Genomic DNA, 21071 nt, shown 5'->3' with positions numbered 1-21071 from the left:
TTTTGATATCATTAGAGTTGATGTCAGGTATATGTCTCTAGCTATTTTAGCTAGAAAAGCTTTATGGATTAAACTTGGAATGCTGACATGTCTTCTAAGTCAACTTTGCTTTCCCTTTCTTTCCAGGGTAAATAATCATTTCGTTCCTTTCCTCACAACAAGGAACAAAAGCCTGATCCTTCATCCTCAGGAGCGGTATCAGTTTGGAAACTATTTCCAGTTTGGAATATATCCAAGCCTTATAGAAACCTATAGCCAGCTCCTAAGTACCTATGAAGGTGCGGCCCTTATTCCAGCTCAGCTGGTATGGGGCAGATTATGTTTTCTTCAAAGAAATTTGGATCAATTCCGTTCTTAATCTCTGGTTTCAGAAACATTGTTTCAGAAAGGTACAGAATTGGCTTCAAGTTAAGGCCTCCTGCTAAGAGATTCTTTTCTTTCCCGTGTCCCAATTGACACAGCAAGGCTCAGCATTTCTGAAATGTGTTTCAGATCTAGAGTTGGCTGGAGTATTTATGCCAGTTCCAGTTCTGGAACAGGGGCTGGGGTTTTATTTTATCTCTTCATTGTACCAAAGAAGGTCAATTCCTTCAGATCAGTTCTGGATCTATCATTATTGAATCGTTATGTTAGGATACCAACATTCAAGATGGTTACTGTAGGACTATCCTGCCTTTTGTTTAGCAAGGGCATTATATGTCTACAATAGATTTACAGGATGTGTATCTGCATATTCCGATTCATCCAGATCACTTTTAGTGTCTGAGATTCTCTTTTTAGACAAGCATTACCAGTTTTGTGGCTCTACTATTTGGCCTAGCCTCAGTTCCAAGAATTTTTTTCAAAGGTTCTCGGTGCCCTTCTTTCCGTAATCAGAGAATAGGGTTTTGGTATTTCCTTATTTGGACGATATCTTGGTACTTGCTCAGTCTTCTCATTTTCGAAGAATCTCATACGAATCGACTTGTGTTGTTTCTTCAAGTTCATGGTTGGAGGATCAATTTACCAATCAGTTTATTGATTCCTCAGACAAGGGTAACCTTTTTAGGTTTCTAGATAAATTCAGTGTCTATGACTCTGTCCTTGTCAGACAAGAGAAGTTTAACATTGATATCAGCTTGTCAAAACCTTCAGTCACAATCATTCCCTTTGGTAGCCTTATGCATGGAAATGTTGGATCTTAGGACTGCCGCATCAGATGCGATCTCCTTTGCTCGTTTTCACATGCGACCTCTTCAGCTCTGTATGCTGAACCAATGGTGCAGGGATTACTCAAAGATATCTCAATTAATATCTTTAAACCGATTTTACGACACTCTCTGACATGGTGGACAGATCACCATCGTTTAGTTCAGGGGGCTTCTTTGTTCTTCCGACCTGGACTATAATCTCAACAGATACGAGTCTTACAGGTTGGGGAGCTGTGTGGGGGTATCTGACGGCACAAGGGGTTTGGGAATCTCAGGAGGTGAGATTTCCGATCAATATTTTGGAACCCCGTGCAATTTTCAGAGCTCTTCAGTCTTGGCCTCTTCTGAAGAGAGAGTTGTTCATTGTTTTCAGATAAGACATTGTCACAACTGTGGCATACATCAATCATCACAGTCCTCTGGCTATGAAAGAAGTATCTCGAATTTTGGTTTGGGCGGAATCCAGCTCCTGTCTAATCTCTGCGGTTTATATCCCAGGTATGGACAATTGGAAAGCGGATTATCTCAGTCGCCAAACGTTGCATCCGGGCGAATGGTCTCTTCACCCAGAGGTATTTCTTCAGATTGTTCAAATGTGGGAACTTCCAGAAATAGTTCTGATGGCTTCTCATCTAAACAAGAAACTTCCCAGGTATCTGTCCAGATCCCGGGATCCTCAGGCGGAGGCAGTGGATGCATTTTCACTTCCTTGGAAGTATCATCCTGCCTATATCTTTCCGCCTCTAGTTCTTCTTCCAAGAGTAATCTCCAAGATTCTGAAGGAATGCTCGTTTGTTCTGCTGGTAGCTCCGGCATGGCCTCACAGGTTTTGGTATGCGGATCTTGTCCGGATGGCCTCTTGCCAACCGTGGACTCTTCCGTTAAGACCAGACCTTTTGTCTCAAGGTCCTTTTTTCCATCAGGATCTGAAATCCTTAAATTTAAAGGTATGGAGATTGAACGCTTGATTCTTGGTCAAAGAGGTTTCTCTGACTCTGTGATTAATACTATGTTACAGGCTCGTACATCTGTATCCAGAGAGATATATTATAGAGTCTGGAAGACTTATATTTCTTGGTGTCTTTCTCATCATTTTTCTTGGCATTCTTTTAGAATACCGAGAATATTACAATTTCTTCAGGATGGTTTAGATAAGGGTTTGTCCGCAAGTTCCTTGAAAGGTCAAATCTCTGCTCTTTCTGTTCTTTTTCACAGAAAGATTGCTATTCTTCCTGATATTCATTGTTTTGTACAAGCTTTGGTTTGTATAAAGCCTGTCATTAAGTCAATTTCTCCTCCTTGGAGTTTGAATTTGGTTCTGGGGGCTCTTCAAGCTCCTCCATTTGAACCTATGCATTCATTGGATATTAATTACTTTCTTGGAAAGTTTTGTTCCTTTTGGCCATCTCTTCTGCCAGAAGAGTTTCTGAATTATCTGCTCTTTCTTATGAGTCTCCTTTTCTGATTCTTCATCAGGATAAGGCGGTGTTGCGAACTTCTTTTGAATTTTTACCTAAAGTTGTGAATTCCAACAACATTAGTAGAGAAATTGTGGTTCCTTCATTATGTCCTAATCCTAAGAATTCTAAGGAGAAATCGTTGCATTCTTTGGATGTTGTTAGAGCTTTGAAATATTATGTTGAAGCTACGAAATCTTTCTGTAAGACTTCTAGTCTATTTGTTATCTTTTCCGGTTCTAGGAAAGGCCAGAAAGCTTCTGCCATTTCTTTGGCATCTTGGTTGAAATCTTTAATTCATCTTGCCTATGTTGAGTCGGGTAAAATTCCGCCTCAGAGATTTACAGCTCATTCTACTAGGTCAGTATCTACTTCCTGGGCGTTTAGGAATGAAGCTTCGGTTGACCAGATCTGCAAAGCAGCAACTTGGTCCTCTTTGCATACTTTTACTAAATTCTACCATTTTGATGTATTTTCTTCTTCTGAAGCAGTTTTTGGTAGAAAAGTTCTTCAGGCAGCGGTTTCAGTTTGAATCTTCTGCTTATGTTTTTTGTTAAACTTTATTTTGGGTGTGGATTATTTTCAGCAGGAATTGGCTGTCTTTATTTTATCCCTCCCTCTCTAGTGACTCTTGTGTGGAAAGATCCACATCTTGGGTAGTCATTATCCCATACGTCACTAGCTCATGGACTCTTGTTAATTACATGAAAGAAAACATAATTTATGTAAGAACTTACCTGATAAATTCATTTCTTTCATATTAACAAGAGTCCATGAGGCCCACCCTTTTTTGGGGTGGTTATGATTTTTTTGTATAAAGCACAATTATTCCAATTCCTTATTTTATATGCTTCGCACTTTTTTTCTTATCACCCCACTTCTTGGCTATTCGTTAAACTGATTTGTGGGTGTGGTGAGGGGTGTATTTATAGGCATTTTAAGGTTTGGGAAACTTTGCCCCTCCTGGTAGGAATGTATATCCCATACGTCACTAGCTCATGGACTCTTGTTAATATGAAAGAAATGAATTTATCAGGTAAGTTCTTACATAAATTATGTTTTTCATAGGAAGGCTTTTCAGCAAGCAGGTTATTTTTTTAGGCCAGCAGTTTCTACTGCTTCATTCATTTGGTTAAATAGTCTTTCTGAGCAGTTTTATGAAGGTTCTGCTAGAGAAGATTTTTTAACATTTTTGCAGTTGCTTAAATCTGCAAATTCTTTCATTTGTGATTCTGTTATCAACATTATTAAGATTAACTCTAATAGTATGTCTTTGGCAGTTTTTTCCAGAATGGCTTAATGGTTAAAGTCCTGGTCTGCTGATATGGTTTCTGAATCCAGGCTTTTATCACTCTCTTTTCAGGGAAAGATGTTTTTTGGTTCTGGTTTGGATTCTATTATCTCTACTGTGACAAGAGTTAAAGGAGCCTTTCTTCCTCAGGACAAATAGTCGAAGGATAAATCTAAAGACTTCTAATCATTTTTGTTCCTTTTGTCAGAACAGGGATCAGAAATATGTTTCCTCCTCTCAGAAACAAGGTTCCTCTTGCTCTGCTTGGAAGCCAAGTTCAAATTGGAACAGGTCTAAGCAGTCCAAACAATCTCCTCCCTTATCCAAGTCTGCACAAAGGTATCCAGAGGCTCTGGTAGGGGGATGTTGCACCTTTTTCAGGAGGCTTGGTCTCAGTCTGTTCAGGATCCCTAGGTTCTAAGTCTAGTTTTTCAGGGTTATAGTATAGGTTTCAGAACAAGGCTACCTATAGGAAGATTTCTTCTGTCCAATGTTGCAAAAGATTCTGTTAGACAAAAGCCCTTTTTCAGTCGGTTTTGGACTTGAAAACTATAGGAGTGATTGTTCTTGTTCCTTTTTGTCTGTAATCAAAGCTCAGGGTATTGTATAGGTTTCAGAACAAGGCTACCTATAGGAAGATTTCTTCTGTCCAATGTTCCAAAAGATTCTGTTAGACAAAAGCCCTTTTTCAGTCGGTTTTGGACTTGAAAACTATAGGAGTGATTGTTCTTGTTCCTTTTTGTCTGTAATCAAAGCTCAGGGTATTGTGGTGTTACATTGACAAAATCTTGGTTCAGGCTTCATCTTTACATTTAGCAGTATCTCACACCAACAGATTGTTGTTGTTGTTTTTTCAAGAACATGGATGGAAAGTCAATTTTCCAAAGAGTTCCCTTGTTCCTCAGACAAGAGTTGTTTTTCTTGGGGTTCAGATAGATTTAGTTTCCGTGAGACTTTCTCTGACTGATCAAAATAGATGGAAGTTAGTGTCAGCCTGTTTAAACCTTCAGTCTCTTTCTTTTCCCTCAATTGCCCTTTGTGTAGAGGTGTTGGGCCTCTTGATTGCTGCATCAGACGGTATTCTGTTCTGCTCGTTTCCACATGAGTATGTTTTGGCAATGGTGCAGGTATTATACTCGGCTGTTTCAAAAGTTTTATCTGGCTCACAGAACAAATCCGTCTCTGACTTGGTGGCTGAATCATCATTCTATTATGCAAGGGACTTCTTTTGCCCATCCTATTTGGACTGTGATCACTACAGATGCAAGCCTTTTTAGGTTGAAGGAGTCGTCTGGGGGTCTTAGAGTTTGTTCTCCTCAGGAGGTGAGGTTGCCAATAAAGGCTTTTAGACTGATCTTCAGGGCCCTTCCGAGTTGGCTTCTGTTGGAAAGGAAGTCTCATCTTCATTTTTAGACAGACAGTGTCACAACAGTGGCCTATATCAATCATCAGGGAGGAACTTGCCGTTACCTAGCCATGAGAGAGTTTTTTCAAATTATTTCTTGGGCAGAAATCAATTGTCTGATTTCTGCAGTTCATTTTCTTCATAAATGGAAAGAGTCCACAGCTGCATTCATTACTTTTGGGAATTCAGAACCTGGCCACCAGGAGGCGGCAAAGACACCCCAGCCAAAGGCTTAAATACTCCTCCCACTCTTCTCATCCCCCTAGTCATTCTTTGTCTTCGTTCCAAGAGGTTGGCAGAGAAGTGTCAGAAGTTTTCGATAGTCTCTTATGGAGGGTAGTACTCTTTGGCATGGGACTGGAGTTTTAAGTAGTCCTGTCAGCCTCTCAGTGAGAGCATGGGTGAAAGTTAGAGTCCGGAGATGCAGGGAGAGTCTTTCTGCGAAACCATCCCGAGATTAACAGCTCCACAAGCAATCAGCATTGATGAGTTTCGCTGCCTGCTTTTTTCTCTCAAGTCCATGGCAGAAGCGACACTACTATCTGTCACACTTGAAGGGCCATGTTCCTGTTCCACGGCGTAGATTCTGGTAAGATCGTTTCATTTTACTTTCATCATGGATGTATTGTAATTTCAACTGTTTTTCCGAAAGGGGCTACAGCCTTTCGGGGATAACTTTAACATAGGGTCTCAGTGATGCTCTTTTTTTGTAACTAGGAATCGAGCATTAATATCTCCTGAGGGGGATAATTGAACAGGGGGGTTTATAATCCTGTTATGTGATTCTGTCTGCTACTGTGTAGTGTTGCTTCGGCTCGTGGCTATTTTGGAACATAACGGCCTATTTCTAGTGACGCAGCCTTTTCGGTCGGGCGCGCTTTTGCATGGACTGAACGGTTTACCTTGTGACTCCATTTGTGCTTTTCTGACTAAGAGGCGACGGAGAAATCCTGGTCTGCTGGTGTCTGGTTCTCTGAAGGTGGCAGTGTCCCAGTTACGAAGGATTCTTGAAGACAGATGTCTCTGATTCAGACTCTACTTCTTGCAAAGAATATGAATTGGCCCGGGTGATACATGCCCATCAGTTATGTTTCGAATGCCATTTTAGTGAGCTCTATTCCTCGGGATCAGGTGTCCACTGAGCCATCCGCCTCTAGGGATTCTGTTTCTCACGAGACGAGTTCCCTACCACCAACTCTTACTACGCATGCAGGTAACCCAAACGCTACTTATCCTTTCTAGGGAGTGTGGCCTGTTCCCACCGGAGGTTACCACACGGTTCTGCATGGCTATATCTTTGGCGCTGGTGCATTTGCACCTCCCAGGAGTGTGCTTACGATATTTTCTGTGTATTATTAACCGGGGCTCGTCAGGCGTGGGATTGCCTGGTCCAGTTCAGCCTTCCAGGGGAGCGACTGCTCCTGAGGCCTCGGGGTCAACCTTCGCGGACGGTGTTTCCTTTTGTCCTGGCGGAGGTATGTTGCACCTTTCGTTATAGACTGGCGCGCCTTTGTGTTCTACTAAGGCACGTTTTTGGCATTGCTGGAGGATCCCACTCTTAATGGGTCTGGGGATTCTCAGTCTTACTCTTCGACTAGCTTACATACATAGACATAAGAAGATGAAGTAATCTTCTTATAGTCTTTGTTATTTGTGTATCCTTTTCCAGTTCTGAGCTTGGAAGTCTCAGACCCCTGTTGGGCTGGTCCTGTGGGTCTGTCCGTTCTTCCTGGGCGATAAGCTACGGGTTGCCTTTTCTTTTTTATTTTCATCCGGTGAGGAGGATTTTTATTTGGTCTAAAGCTCATATTGTGGTGTGATGTTTCCTTCAGGAACTTTCTTCTTTGGAATTGATACTCGAGATTTTGTGCTCACACTGTTTACAAAAGTCTGACTTTCTTTATCCCTCCGTCATCGAGGGAGACTCTATTTGGCCTTGACAGTGCTGGGGCCCTTGGTTTCAGGCTGGTCCTGAATGAGTACAAATCCTTTTGTCTTGAGGCCTAGTTCAGACATGTGGCGCCTTTTTATGTGTGGTTGGTTCTGTGAAGGCGCCTAGTGATCACAATATGATTTGTGTTGTTTTCTTGTTTTATTTTACAAGCTTCAACTAGCATCCTGAGAGGACTTGAGGGTCCGTGGTTGCTTAAGGGCATGGGGGATTGGTTCAGTCCTCGCTCGCCTTTCAATCTAGTGGGCCGGGACTCCTTTGAGATCCGCGGCGACATGCTCAGTCGTTTCCGATTTTTCCGGTAACTAGAGTGTTCCTTCCCGTTGTGGGTTGGAGGCTTGGAGGATTTAGATCCTTCATACCGCCGTTCTTATGGTTTTGCCTTTCATGGTCTCTTTGGAAGTGTCCTTTTAGAACTTGTTCCTTTTAGAGGTTCTCTTCCTTTGGGTTGAGACTTTCTGGACTTTGTCCGTTTTTTCTTGCGGCTTTGGCCGCTTAATTAGGAAGTGAAGGCTGTGAGGCTCTGTCTTCCTTCGGGAGTTAGTCGTCTCCATATCAGGGGCAATAGGAGGTGTTGTCTCTTTTTCCAAGCTTTTTGCTTAGGGGATGTTTTTCTGCCTGGGTTTGGGATGCTTTGCATTTTTCTCTCTTGGGTGTGGTCCTCTGGAACGTTAATCTGAAAGGATTATGGAGACTAGCCTTTCTTTCTACTCTCTTTTGGGTGACTCTGTTCTCGTTCTCATTTCCCTTAGTGTTGCCCTTGGGGCCTTTGGGCTCTAGAGAAATTGCGTGACTTTGTCGCGGCCTAGTACCTTGCTGGGGGGGCGTTGACCTCTGGCTAAGGGTGTTCTCTTCCCTTTTGGGCTGGGAATTACGAGTTTCCCGGTTCTCATACTCTGTGATTGCTTCAGACGGGGTATCTTGTGTTCCCTGAGGGTGTCGTTCAATCTAGGATGATTCTGGGTACAGGGTTCTTGTCTTGGATCCTTCTTGAATGTCTGGAGACTTATGATCCTGTGGACTGGTTCGAGACGACCCAGTTTTTTTCAGGGACCCTATGTTGCGACATAGGGGCTATCTCATTGGGCTTCAAGCAGGAAGGCCAGAGTTCACATCCACCTTTGGGTACTGGTTATAAACTTTAAGGCCTGACTTGTACTTCGGACAGAGTGTGCTCCTCTATGGGGAGTTTTTTTCTCTGTTGGGTCAACAGTGGTGTCTGGATGATTTTTCATTTGGTCCGTGTTTTGATCATACTATGGCTTCATGTCTTGTGGACAAGTACGCTGTTCTTATCTGTGCCCTACCCTTTTAAGGGGATAGTTTGTCTTCCTTATGAGCTGGGGTTTCCTCCCTCTGGAGGGTCTTTGTCCTGCCCTGTGTGTAGGAGGTTGGATCAGGTGGCTTATTTCTGTAAGGGGCAGCATCTGCTGCTCTGTGGGCTCTGTTCCACCTGCTGCAATTTGATCTCTCTACTTAGAGACTGTCTAAGAGAGCTGTGACAGGTCTTCCTACGGATCTATTGCTTTTATTTCTGTTCCAGGTCCTAGGGGGTTCTCCTTGGGAGTTTTTTATTTTGGAGGAGCGGATTGGGTTGGCACCCGAGCTCTGTTGGGGTGGGTGAGTATCCCCTTTTTTCTTTCCATTCCCTGGGGGCTTGTGGTTGGGGTCTTTCTGTCCCCCCCTGTCTATCAGACATGTCTGTCGCTTGGGCTGGTCCAGTGTTGGAGCAGAATCTGAGATCAGTTGCTCTGCTAAATTCGTCCTCGGAGCATTCCAGATACGGTAAGCCTCTTGAGGTTTCTCCTTTCTCCATGTTCAAGATTTGTGGGAAGGACTGGCGGCTCTTAGATAGCCTTCAACGTTATCCGCTGATTAGCGGATACTTAGCAATCTGAAGGATCCTATCTTTAGCTGCTTTCTGCTTCCCCTCAAGTATTTAAGTTTCAGAGTCATTTTTAGATGACTGCAGCATACAGTGTTTTTGCTTTAGGTGATTGTTTGTCAGACCTATCTGAGCTTGCTGCACGAGGTTTCGTTTCTGAATATTTTGGTATTCTGAGCTACCTTTTTGCGACTTGGGGGACCTTCGTCTTCAGTTGCTTTTTAGAGTGCGGTTGCACTGTGTTAGGGGAAGATGATCTATGTTTCAGATTCCCGGCCTTATCCCGTGGTTTCTGGGGTCTGGGCGTTGCCTCCCCTTGTTTCTATGAGACTGGTTGGGTCTCTGTTAGCCTGACACGGTTTTTCTGTTTTTTTTGCTCCGTGTTTGGGCCCTTTTTAGTTTTTTTTTTTCTTTCTGGAGTTCTTTATGCTAGCTGGAAGCTAGCTCAGCATACTAATGCACCGTGGCTAATCTGCACTGTAGCAAGCCGAGGGTTGCAAGTTCGATCCCCGGCGAAGTCTACTCATCCTTTCCTCTTTTCGAGGTTGATAAAATGAGCAAAGCCCTGAGTCCCTTAAGGGGGATTAGCCGTGCTTTACAGGTACAATCTTGTTTTCTCAGTGCCTTTTCTTCTTTGTGGAAGAATACGGTAGTTTGTCCCCTTTCTTTAGTAAGGGGTGTGTTGTGTGGAGACCGACTTCTGGGCGACGGTGTCTCTTGGAGGCTGTTAACTCAGTCGAGTCTAGTTCCTGCGGTCTCTAGCAAAGCTGTGGACTATCTGCCGGTCAGTGTCCTTGGGACTTTTCCTTTTTTTCAAAGTTGTTCTCGGCTTCGGACGAAGCAGGATTTTGTTGGGATGGGGTTTTCAGGCCTGGTGCCCTCAGAATGGGCCGCCTCTTGTACCCTCCCATTTTTGCATTCAGTGTCCTCTATAGCTTGGGGTATTGTTTTTCCAAAAGTAATGATTGCAGCTTTGGACTCTTTCCATTTATGAAGAAAAACTTAAATTATGCTTACCTGATAATTTTCTTTTCTTCAGATGGAAAGAGTCCACAGCTCCTCGCCCGTATTTTTTCTGTGGGGCGTCTGCTATTTTTGCTCTTTTGGCACCTTTTCACCCTGATATTTCTTCTACTGTTCCTTGTTCCTCAGCAGAATGACTGGGGGATGAGGGGAGTGGGAGGAGTATTCAAGCCTTTGGCTGGGGTGTCTTTGCCTCCTCCTGGTGGCCAGGTTCTAAATTCCCAAAAGTAATGAATGCAGCTGTGGACTCTTCATCTGAAGAAAGAGAGAAGAGTCTCTGCATCCAGGGGAGTGGTCTCTTTATCTGGATGTTTTCAATCAGATTGTGGATCTTTGGAGTCTTCCAGAGATAGATCTGATGGCCTCTTGTTTGAACAACAAACTTCCCAGGTACTTTGCAAGGACCAGGTATCCTTAGGCGGAATTTGTGGATGCTCCATGGTCTTTTCAACTAGCCTATGTTTCTTCCAAAGATATGGTAAGTCCACTGGTTCATCTTAATTACTGTTGGGAATATCACTCCTCGCCAGCAGGAGGAGGCAAAGAGCACCACAGTAAAACTGTTAAGCATCACTTCTCTACCCATAAACCCCAGTCATTCGTTTTGCCTTTCGTGCATGGAGGAGATGAAGTTAGTGTGTAGTTTGAATTAATTTTTACAGATTTTATACTTTTGCCTCGGCTGAGGCGACTTTTGGGAAAAAGGTTCTTCAAGTGGTGGTGCCTTCCGTTTAGGCATGCTTGTTCTTATCCCTCGCTATTCATCTGTGTCATCTAGCTTGGGTATTGGTTCCCAACAGTAATTAAGATGAACCCGTGGACTCACCATATCTTTGGAAAAAAACAAAATTTATGCTTACCTGATAAATTTATTTCTTCAAGATATGGTGAGTCCATGGACCCACCACTTTTTTCAAGCGTTTTTGACTAAACCTAAGACACCTCCGCTCCTTGTGTTGCTTTCCTTTCTCCATTTACTTGCGGTCAAATGACTGTAGTTTATGGGTAGGGAAGTGATACTTAACAGTTTTACTGTGGTGCTCTTTGCCTCCTCCTGCTGGCAAAGAGTGATATTCCCAACAGGCATTAGGATGAACCCGTGGACTCACCATATCTTGAAGAAATACATTTATCAGCTAAGGTTTAATTTTTTTTTTTTTTCCTCTTCTGGTTCTTCTGCCCAAAGGGATTACCAAGATTAGACAAGCGGGTTCATTAGTAATTCTGATTTCTCCCGCTTGGCCTCGCATGGCTTGGTTTGCAGGTCAAGTTCAGAGGTCCATTCTTCCACCATGGCCTTTTCCTCTGCATCCGTATCTTCTGTCTCAAGGTTCATGTTTCCATCAGAGTCTCAAGTCTCTAACCTTGATGGCATGAAGATAGAACGGTTAGTCCTTAGGTAGAGAGGTTTTTCTGATTCTGTTGTGAATACCTTGATTCAAGTTCACAAGCCTTTGACTAGAAAGATCTATCATAACGTCTGGAAGGCTTTTATTTCTTGGTGTATGGATTATGTTTTTTCCTGGCATTCTTTTAGAATTCCTAGGATTTTTCAGTTTCTTTAGAAAGGTTTAGATAAAGGCCCATCTGCTAGTTCTCTGAAGGGTAGATGTCTGCTTTTTCAGTTTTGTTTCATAAAAAGATTGCTAATCTTCCTGATTTATTCATTGTTTTTTTCAGGCTATAGTTAGAATTACCTGTTATTAAGCCAATTTCTCCTCCTTGGATATTAAAGGGATTTAAAACACATTTTTTTTTCCTATGGCATGCAGAGTCCACGATTTCATTCCAATTATTAGTGGTAATTCAACTCCGGGCCAGCAGGAGGAGGCAAAGAGCACCCCAGCAAAGCTGTTAAGTGTCACTTCCCTTACCCATAATCCCCAGTCATTCTCTTTGCCTCTGTCAAGGTAGATCATCTCTGGGGCAGGTTTTCCTTCTTTCCTTAGACTTGGATTCCAGATGTCCCAGATCCTTGGGCTGTGGAAGTTGTTTCCCAGAGATACAGGATAGGATTCAAGTCTTGTCCCCTTGGCGGCATATTTATTCTGTTAAGGTTATCTGCAAACCAGGTGAAGAGAGAGTCCTTCTTAAACTGTGTAAAGGACCTATTTTCGCTGAGTGATTGTTCCAGTTCCTGTGGCGGAACGGGGTCTAGGATTCTGTTCAATCCTTTTTTTGGTTTCAATGAAATAGGGAATTTTCTGACCCATATTGGACCTCAAGTGTCTCAACAAATTTCTTTAGGTTCCGTCCTTCAAAATGGAGAATATTCGTTCCGTTCTACTTTTGGTTCAGGAGGGTCAGTTCGTGACTACATGGACCTGGAGGATGAGTATCTTCATGTTCCAATTCACAGGGAACATCATCTTTTCCTGCTGTTTGCCTTCCTTGTCAAACCTTCCAGTTTGTAGCTTTTCTCTTTGGCCTTGCTACGGCTCCCCAAATCTTTACAAAGGTTTTAGGGGCTCTTTTTGGCGGTGGTCAGATCTCAGAAAATAGGAGTGGCGCCATTACGGGAAGACATTTTGGTTCAGGCACCATCTTTTCAGTTAGCAAGATCTTTTACAGAGGTATGCTTTTGGGAATCTCTGTTCATGTAGATTTTCCTGGCGGATTCAGAAAATACATAATTCTTGCTTCTGTCCTTTTCTTCAGTCCTCTAATCGTCCATCAGTGTCTCTGTGTATGGAAGTGATTGGTCTAATGGTTGTTTCCTTGGAATCAAGCATTGGTGGTATAGTGATGAGCATAGCTGCCTTCCAAGCAGTTGATCCGGGTTTGTTTCCCGGACAATGCAGTAATTTTTTTGCTTAGGCCAGTGGTTTTTAACCTTTTTTTTGCTGTGGCACACGTTTTTACATTAAAAAATCCTGTAGCACACCACCATCCCAAAATGGAAAGGAAGCCACTCATATCTCTCTGAGGATAGTTCTAGTCTCCCTAAGAGAGAGACTGTATCTTAGTGGATTTCTCAGGACCTTCTGTTTCAGGGATCATGCTTCCTGAGTCCATCTCAGCAGTTTTTTACCTCAGATGCCAGCCTTTTGGGCTGGGGAGCAGTTTGGGGTTCCTTAAAGGCTCAGGGTCTTTGGACTCAAGCCAGTCTTCAATCCCAATATCCATTTTAGTTTTGTGAGCATTTTTCTGTTTTATTTCCTTGACCTCAACTAGGTTTGGTCTTTTTTATCAGATTTCAGTCGGACTTCTTCTCCACGGTGGCATATGTTTTCCATCAGGAAGGATTTCGGAGTCCCTTAGCCATGAAGGAAGTGACTCACATTCTTCAGTGGGCGGAATCTCTCGATTGTCTCCTTTCTGCTATCCACTTCCCAAGGGTGGTCTACTTGGACGAGGATGTCTGAGCAGACAGACTTTTCATCCTGGGAGTGGTCTCTCCATCCGGTAGTATTCTCTACTCTATTCTGGATTTGGATCTGATGGCGTCTCGTCTAAACGCCAAGCTTCCAAAGTTCAGGTCAAGATCAAGAGATCCTCAAACAGTTCTGATCAACGCTCTGACAATCCCTTGGGACTTCGATCTAGCTTTCCTGTTTTCTCCGTTTGCTCTCCTTCCCTTGAGTCATAGCTCATATCATATAGGAAAGGGCATCAGTGATTCTAATAGCTCCTGCCTGGCCTCGTAGTATCTGATTTGCGGATCTGGTGAGAGGTAATCTTTTTTTTCCATTGAAAGTTTTTTCTGAGGAGGGACCTTCTTCAGGCTCCCTTCCTCAATCCAAATCTAGTCTCTCTGAAGACTGGCTGCTTGGAGATTGAACTCCTAGTTTTTGGCTAGGTGTGTTTTTTCTGAGTAGGTCATCGATAGAGGCTTCTGGCTCGTAATTCTTTTTCTCGTTTACCATAAGGTATGGTGTATTTACCTTTTATTGGTGTGAGTCAAAGGGTTTCTCTTGGAGTCGGGTGCGGTTTTTCGCATTTTAATTTTTCTTCAGGATGCTCTGGAGAAAGGTTTATCGGTCAGTATTCTGAAGGGTCAGATTTCTGTACTGTCTTTTCTTTTACTCAAACATCTGACAGATCTGGCAGATGTGCTATCGTTTGTTCAGGCCTTGGTCATATTCATCCCTGTGTTTATTCCTGTTGCTCCTCCATGGAATCTTAAACTTAGAGTTTGGCAGCAGGTTCTGTTTGAGCCTATGCATTCAGTTAATTTTAGGTTATTATCTTGGAATGTTTTGTTTCTCTTTGCTTTTTCTTCTACTCACAAAGTTTCTGAGCTTTTGGCTCTGCAGTATGTTACCCCTTACCTTTTTTTTCATGCGGATAAGGCGGTTCTTCTTTCTAGTTGGGATTTCTTCCCAAAGTAGTATTGGATAGCAATATCAATCAGGACATTATTGTTCCTTCCTTTTGTCCTAAATCATCTTCTCAGAAGGTGGTACGCCTTTTGCATAACCTGGGTGTTGTGCATGCTCTAAGATTCTACTTTCAAGCATCTAAAGATTTTCGGCAATCTATTGTCCTGTTCGTTGTTTTCTCTGATAAGAGAGACGGCTGCCTCCTGAGAGTATTACGGTTCTTTCCTCTAGGACTGTCCCTTCTTCAGGGGTTTTTTTATTTAAAAAAATTAAAGTTCTGTGGAACTAATTTGCAGGGTGGCCTCATGATCCTTATTGCATTACTTTTTCAAAAGGCTGAAGCTTCCTTTGGGAGAAAAGTTCTTCAAGCAGTGGTGCCTTCTGTTTAGGTACACCTGTCTTGTTCTCCCTCCCTTTCATTCTGTGTCCTCTAGCTTGGGTATTGGTTCCCACTAGTAATTGGAACTAAGGATTTCAAACATACTTCTAGTTTGTTTTATTCACTTTTCTGGTTCTGTGAAAGAGCAGAAAGCTAATGCCGTTTCTTTGGCTTCTTAGTTCAAGCTTTTGTTATAAGGTTTAATTGGAGGTGGGACAGCCCCCTCCTAAGTGGATTACTGCCCATTCTACCAGGTCATTTGACACATCTTTGGATAAAAGAAGCTTCATTCTTAAAAGCCCAATATTCAAGGCAGCTACATGGTCTTCTTTGCATACTTTCACTAAATTCTACCATTTTGATGTTTTTGCTTATTCTGAGGATGCCTTTGGTAGGAATAACCTTTGGGCAGTTGTCTTGGGTTAATTTTGGCTTTGCCTGTCAGTTATTTTAATTGCATATTAAAAACAAAACATTTTTTTGAATTCTTTTTGGGTTGTGGTTTTAGTTTTGTTGTGGAAATTTTACTTGTTTTCCCATCCTCATTTCTCATTACTCGTGGACTCCACAGCTTGGGTATTCACTCCCAGGAGTAATGGACCTTGGACACTCACCACCTGTATAAAAGAAAATATAATTTATTCTTCCCGGATAAATTAATTTCTTTCATGGTGGTGAGTCCACGAGACCCCATCCTGTTATTTTTCTGGTGATGGTTGGCGTTTTTCCCTGCTCCTATTATTTCTTGCTTATTTCTTGTCTTACCTTTCTTGCTTGGCTACACGTCAGATTAGTTACCAGTAAGGTGGGAGGGGTTTTATAGAGCTCTTGGGATTTGGGAATCTTTGCCTCCTCTTAGTGGCCAGGAAGAATAATTCCCACAAGTAATGGATCGTGGCCTCTCACCACCATGAAGGAAATTAATTTATCAGCTAAACATAAATGATGTTATTTTGAGATAAATCTAGAACCACTGGTCCGTAGTCCTCATGATTAATATTAGCCAAGTTATACATGTTGGTCCTTGCTACAGATGCTGTCTTTAATCTGCAGACTCTTCAAATTGAAGAAACGTTACAGAACAGTGTTAGATACCATGTTTGAACTGCTCCCAAGGATGGCCAGGTAACAGTGTATCTCTTCCTTGTTGTGTTGCATTGCCAAGTCTTTTCCTAATATCTACAAGTGTTGATCTTTCTCTTAGCTTTGTGTTCATCTGGTGTCATTCTATTCTTTTGCTTTTTTGTATTTTTACTTTTTTCTTAAATGTACATTGTTTGTAAAATGTTATCCTCTTTAATGTGTTCCAAATATTGAAGAGCACTATTATAATTTTTTTACAAATAGCTCCTTTACCTATATTTTGTGATTTAAAATGACTATCGGCTAGATTACGAGTTTTGCGGTATGAGTGAAAAAGCAGCGTTATGGCTCTTTTTCACTACCGCTGGTATTACGAGTTTTGCAGGTATATCTGTCCCACACACTTTTTTGGACGTAACGTAACTACCGCAGCTTTCAAAAAGTCCTTTTTCAATGGGACTTCCACAGCGCTGGTGTTACGAGTTTGCCTGTCCAGCCAAAAAGTGAGCGGTACAGCCTATACCGTCAAGATCCATACCGTAAACTGAAAGTCAGTAGTTATGGCTTTTATGTTACAAAGCCATAACATAAAACTCATAACTAAAGTGCTAAAAAGTACACTAACACCCATAAACTACCTATTAACCCCTAAACTGAGGCCCTCGCGCATCATAAACACTAAAATAAAATTAACCCCTAAACTGCCGCTCCCGACATCGCCACCACTATAATAAACATATTACCCCTAAACCGCCGCACTCCCGCATCGTAAACACCAGTTAAATATTGTTAACCCCTAATCTGCTGTCCCTAACATTGCCGCAACCTACATTACTATTAACCCCTAATCTGCTGTCCCTAACATCGCCGCCACTATACTAAAGTTATTCACCCCTAAGTCTAACCCTAACACACCCACTAACTTTAATATAATTAAAATAAATCTAATTAAAAATTACTATCATTAACTAAATAATACCTATTTAAAACTAAATACCTATAAAATAAACCCTAAGCTTGTTACAATATAACTAATAGTTACATTGTAGCTAGCTTAGGTTTTATTTTTATTTCACAGGCAAGTTTGTATTTATTTTAACTAGGTAGACTAGTTACTAAATAGTTATTAACTATTTACTAGCTACCTAGCTAAAATAAATGCAAATTTACCTGTAAAATAAAACCTAACCTGAGTTACACTAACACCTAACCTTACACTACAATTAAATAAATTACATTAATTAAATACAATTAACTAAATTACACAAAATAAAAAAGAAATTATCAAATATTTAAACTAATTACACCTAATCTAATAGCCCTATCAAAATAAAAAAGCCCCCCCCCCCCAAAAAAAAAAAAAAAAACTAAACTGCCAATAGCCCTTAAAAGGGCCTTTTGCGTGGCATTGCCCCCAAAAAACAGCTCTTTTACCTGTAAAAAAAAATAATACTAACAACCCCCCAACAGTAAAACCCACCACCCACACAACCAAACCCCCCAAATAAAATCCTATCTAAAAAAAACCTAAGCTCCCCATTGCCCTGAAAAAGGCATTTGTATGGGCATTGCCCTTAAAAGGGCATTTAGCTCTTTTTCTGCCCAAATCCAAAGCTAAAAATATAACCCACCCAATAAACCCTTAAAAAAACCTAACACTAACCCCCGAAGATCCACTTACAGTTTTTGAAGACCGGACATCCATCCTCATCCAGCCGGGAGAAGTCTTCATCCAAGCGGCAAGAAGTCCTCAACGAAGCCGGGAGAAGTCTTCATCCAAGCGGCAAGAAGTGGTCCTCCAGACGGGCAGAAGTCTTAATCCAGACGGCATCTTCTATCTTCATCCTTCCAACGCGGAGCAGCTCCATCTTCAAGACATCCGGCGCGGAGTATCCTCTTCTTTCCACGGCTCTTCAAGAATGAATTCTGCTTTAAATGACGTCATCCAAGATGGCGCCCCTTGAATTCCGATTGGCTGATAGAATTCTATCAGCCAATCGGAATTAAAGGTGAAAAAATCCTATTGGCTGATCCAATCAGCCAATACGATTGAGCTTGCATTCTATTGGCTGATTGGAACTGATTTGATAATTTCTTTTTTATTGTGTGTAATTTAGTGTTTGTTCTTTGTAATTTAGTTAATTTTATTTAATTAATGTAATTTATTTAATTGTAGTGTAAGGTTAGGTTTTAGTTTACAAGTAAATTTGTATTTATTTTAACTAGGTAGCTAGTAAATAGTTAATAACTATTTACTAACTAGTCTACCTAGTTAAAATAAATACAAACTTACCTGTAAAATAAAAGTAAAACCTAAGATAGCTACAATGTAACAGTTATATTGTAGCTAGCGTAGGGTTTATTTTAAATGTATTTCGTTTTAAATAGGAATTATTTAGTTGATAGTAATTTTTATTTAGATTTATTTTAATTATATTAAAGTTAGTGGGTGTTAGACTTAGGGTTAGGTTTAGGGGTTAATAACTTTAGTATAGTGGCAGCGACGTTGGGGCGGCAGATTAGGGGTTAATAAGTGTAATGTAGGGGCGGCAGATTAGGGGTTAATAAGTGTAGGTAGGTGGCGGCGACATTGGGGGCGGCAGTTAGGGGTTAATAAGTATAGGTAGGTGGCGGCTGTGTCGGGGGTAGCAGATTAGGAGTTAATAAGTGTAATGTAGGTGTTGGCGATGTCGGGGGCGGCAGATTAGGGGTGTTTAGACTCGGGTTTGTGTTAGGTGTAAACATAACTTTTCTTTCCCCATAGGAATCAATGGGGCTGCGTTACGGAGCTTTACGCTCCTTTATTGCAGGTGTTAGGCTTTTTTTTAGCCGGCTCTCCCCATTGATGTCTATAGGAAAATCGTGCACAAGCACGTAAAACCAGCTCAAAGCAGCGCTGGTATTTGAGTGTGGTATGGAGCTCAATTTTGCCTGCTAACGCCGGGTTATTGCAAACCTCTAATAGCAGCGCTATAGGGAGGTGAGCAGTGGAAATAACTTGCAAGTTAGCACCGAGCCGCTCTTACCGCAAAACTCGTAATCTAGCCATATGTTTGCCAGTTGAAATCTCCTCCTATACTAAAAGTATGAATATGGCAGCATTTACAATATTTACAATTGAAAAACTATGCAAAAAAATGCAGGCAGCAGTAGAAATCAACCTTCCACTGTGGGTAGGAGAGAGGCCAAGTGAAAGTGTGTTCCGGCAGCTGCTTTGAATATAATGAGTTATTTACCAGTTACTTTACTTCTTTAGTTTATTTCCCCTTTACTTTTTAGTTCTCTCCACTTTTTCCTTCTCTTCTTTTTTATTTTCCTCTCTCAATCCTTCTCATCCCCCCTCCCGCCACCATTCTCCTCTTTCTTATTGTTTCCTTCCGCTTATTGTTGTCCTTTTGTGCATACAGGTGACTGTAAATTCATTAACTGTGCATTTCTTACCAATAGCCTGGGGCTCACCCTACTCATCTTCTATTATTCCTTTTCCATTGTTGGGATGGAGTTTTTTGCTGGGGTGCTGTATCCCAATTGCTGCACGTAAGTGTGACTCTCTACCTTTAGCAGTTATGCCAAATAATAATTATTAATAAAACACCTATTTTATTTGTTTTGTTTTGTGTTGATCTAAAAAGATTGTGTCTGCAGCTCTCTGTCAGTTCAAATGCCTGCACATGTTCAATTTGCAGGGGCCCTTATCAAGCGATGAGATTTAAGTCTTTACACACAGCCCAGCAAGTGTGTGTGGTGGGGTATTTGGATTAAAAGAGAAGCAAAATGATCATAGTGGCAGGCTTAGTGCAAGACCTTATTATTATTATTTTTAATAAAGGAATGGTACTTGAGTATACAATGCTAGTTAGTTTAGATGATTTGTTGAGTAAAATTAATTGTTTTACCAGCCAAACCAAAATCAGAAGACTCCAGGTCATTTTTGTTCAAAACGAAATAAAGTATTTAATGTAGGTAAAAAAAATATTCTGTGCAGACCACTATATTTTTGTACCATATAACAGTGATTTTTAACCTTTTTTTTTTGCCGTGGCACACTTTTTTACATTAAAAAATCCTGTGGCACACCACCATCCCAAAATTTAAAAAAAATCACACATTGTAGCCTAATACAGCATATATATATATATATATATATATATATATATATATATATATATATATATACACACAAACACACACATACTGTATGTATTCTGCTGTTATGCCATGACTCCTACAAACTACCCCTGCACTGGGAGTAAAAAACAAGCAAAGTTTAAAAAAATATGTCACACTGTTGTCAGTCTGCCGTGGCACACCTGAGGATCTCTCACGGCACACTAGTGTGCCACGGTACACTGGTTGAAAAACACTGCCATATAAGATGTTTTAACAGATAACAAATGCTTATTCAGTCCAGGATCTGGTTCGTCTGAAGAGTGACTGGTTTATGTGCAGTAACTTAGGTTATTGTTAAAGGGGGTAAGTAGCCTGTGCTCGTAACTTTATGACCTTTCCTGTTGTCAGTAACAGCACAGTGGCAGACTCTTACCGATGGCTGAATCACACAGTGGGAAACCAGACAAGAACTGAAGAGGGCTACTATTATCTTAATAACTTCAACAACATTTTTAATAGCTTTGGTAAGATCATCAGCGTAATACAAAACAAACAGTAGTGTTTTTTCGCACACAGGCATGCATTTATATATGGGTGTTTGTGTAAATAGTTAAGAGCCCTGTACTTTCTTGAATTTAAATAATATGGACATTTATTGTGATATTTTGGGATGTTCTTTAAACAAACAGTTAAAAGAACACTAAAGTCGTCAAAATTTAACTTTCATGATTCAGATAGAGCACACAGTTTTAAAGAACCTTCCAATATACGTACATTATCACTTTCTGTGGCACCGACTCCTACTGAGCATGTGCAATAATTCAGAGACTATATATATATATATATATATATATATATATATATATATATATATATATATACACACATACATTTTGGGATTGACTGATGGCTGTCACATGATGTTGTGGGCAGGAAAATTGAACTAATTTTGAAATTTGTCAGAAAAAGAATCTG

The 21071-nt window shown here is 41.1% G+C and overlaps 1 protein-coding gene across 3 annotated transcripts in view; it reads left to right on the top strand.

Moving 5' to 3' along the window:
* TPCN1 (two pore segment channel 1) overlaps positions 1 to 21071 on the top strand; it is a 235332-nt gene that overhangs the window by 170741 nt on the left and 43520 nt on the right. For all 3 annotated transcript variants that reach the window (XM_053702163.1, XM_053702161.1, XM_053702160.1), the window contains 3 exons: positions 15957 to 16028; positions 19434 to 19523; positions 20505 to 20620. In XM_053702163.1, coding sequence (XP_053558138.1) covers positions 15957 to 16028; positions 19434 to 19523; positions 20505 to 20620 — 278 coding nt within the window. The remainder of the gene's footprint in view (positions 1 to 15956; positions 16029 to 19433; positions 19524 to 20504; positions 20621 to 21071) is intronic.

Source organism: Bombina bombina, chromosome 2, assembly GCF_027579735.1.
Source record: "Bombina bombina isolate aBomBom1 chromosome 2, aBomBom1.pri, whole genome shotgun sequence".
Lineage (NCBI taxonomy): Eukaryota > Metazoa > Chordata > Amphibia > Anura > Bombinatoridae > Bombina > Bombina bombina.
Note: the sequence above shows the minus strand (reverse complement) of the source record. Positions and strands in the feature narration are given on the sequence as shown.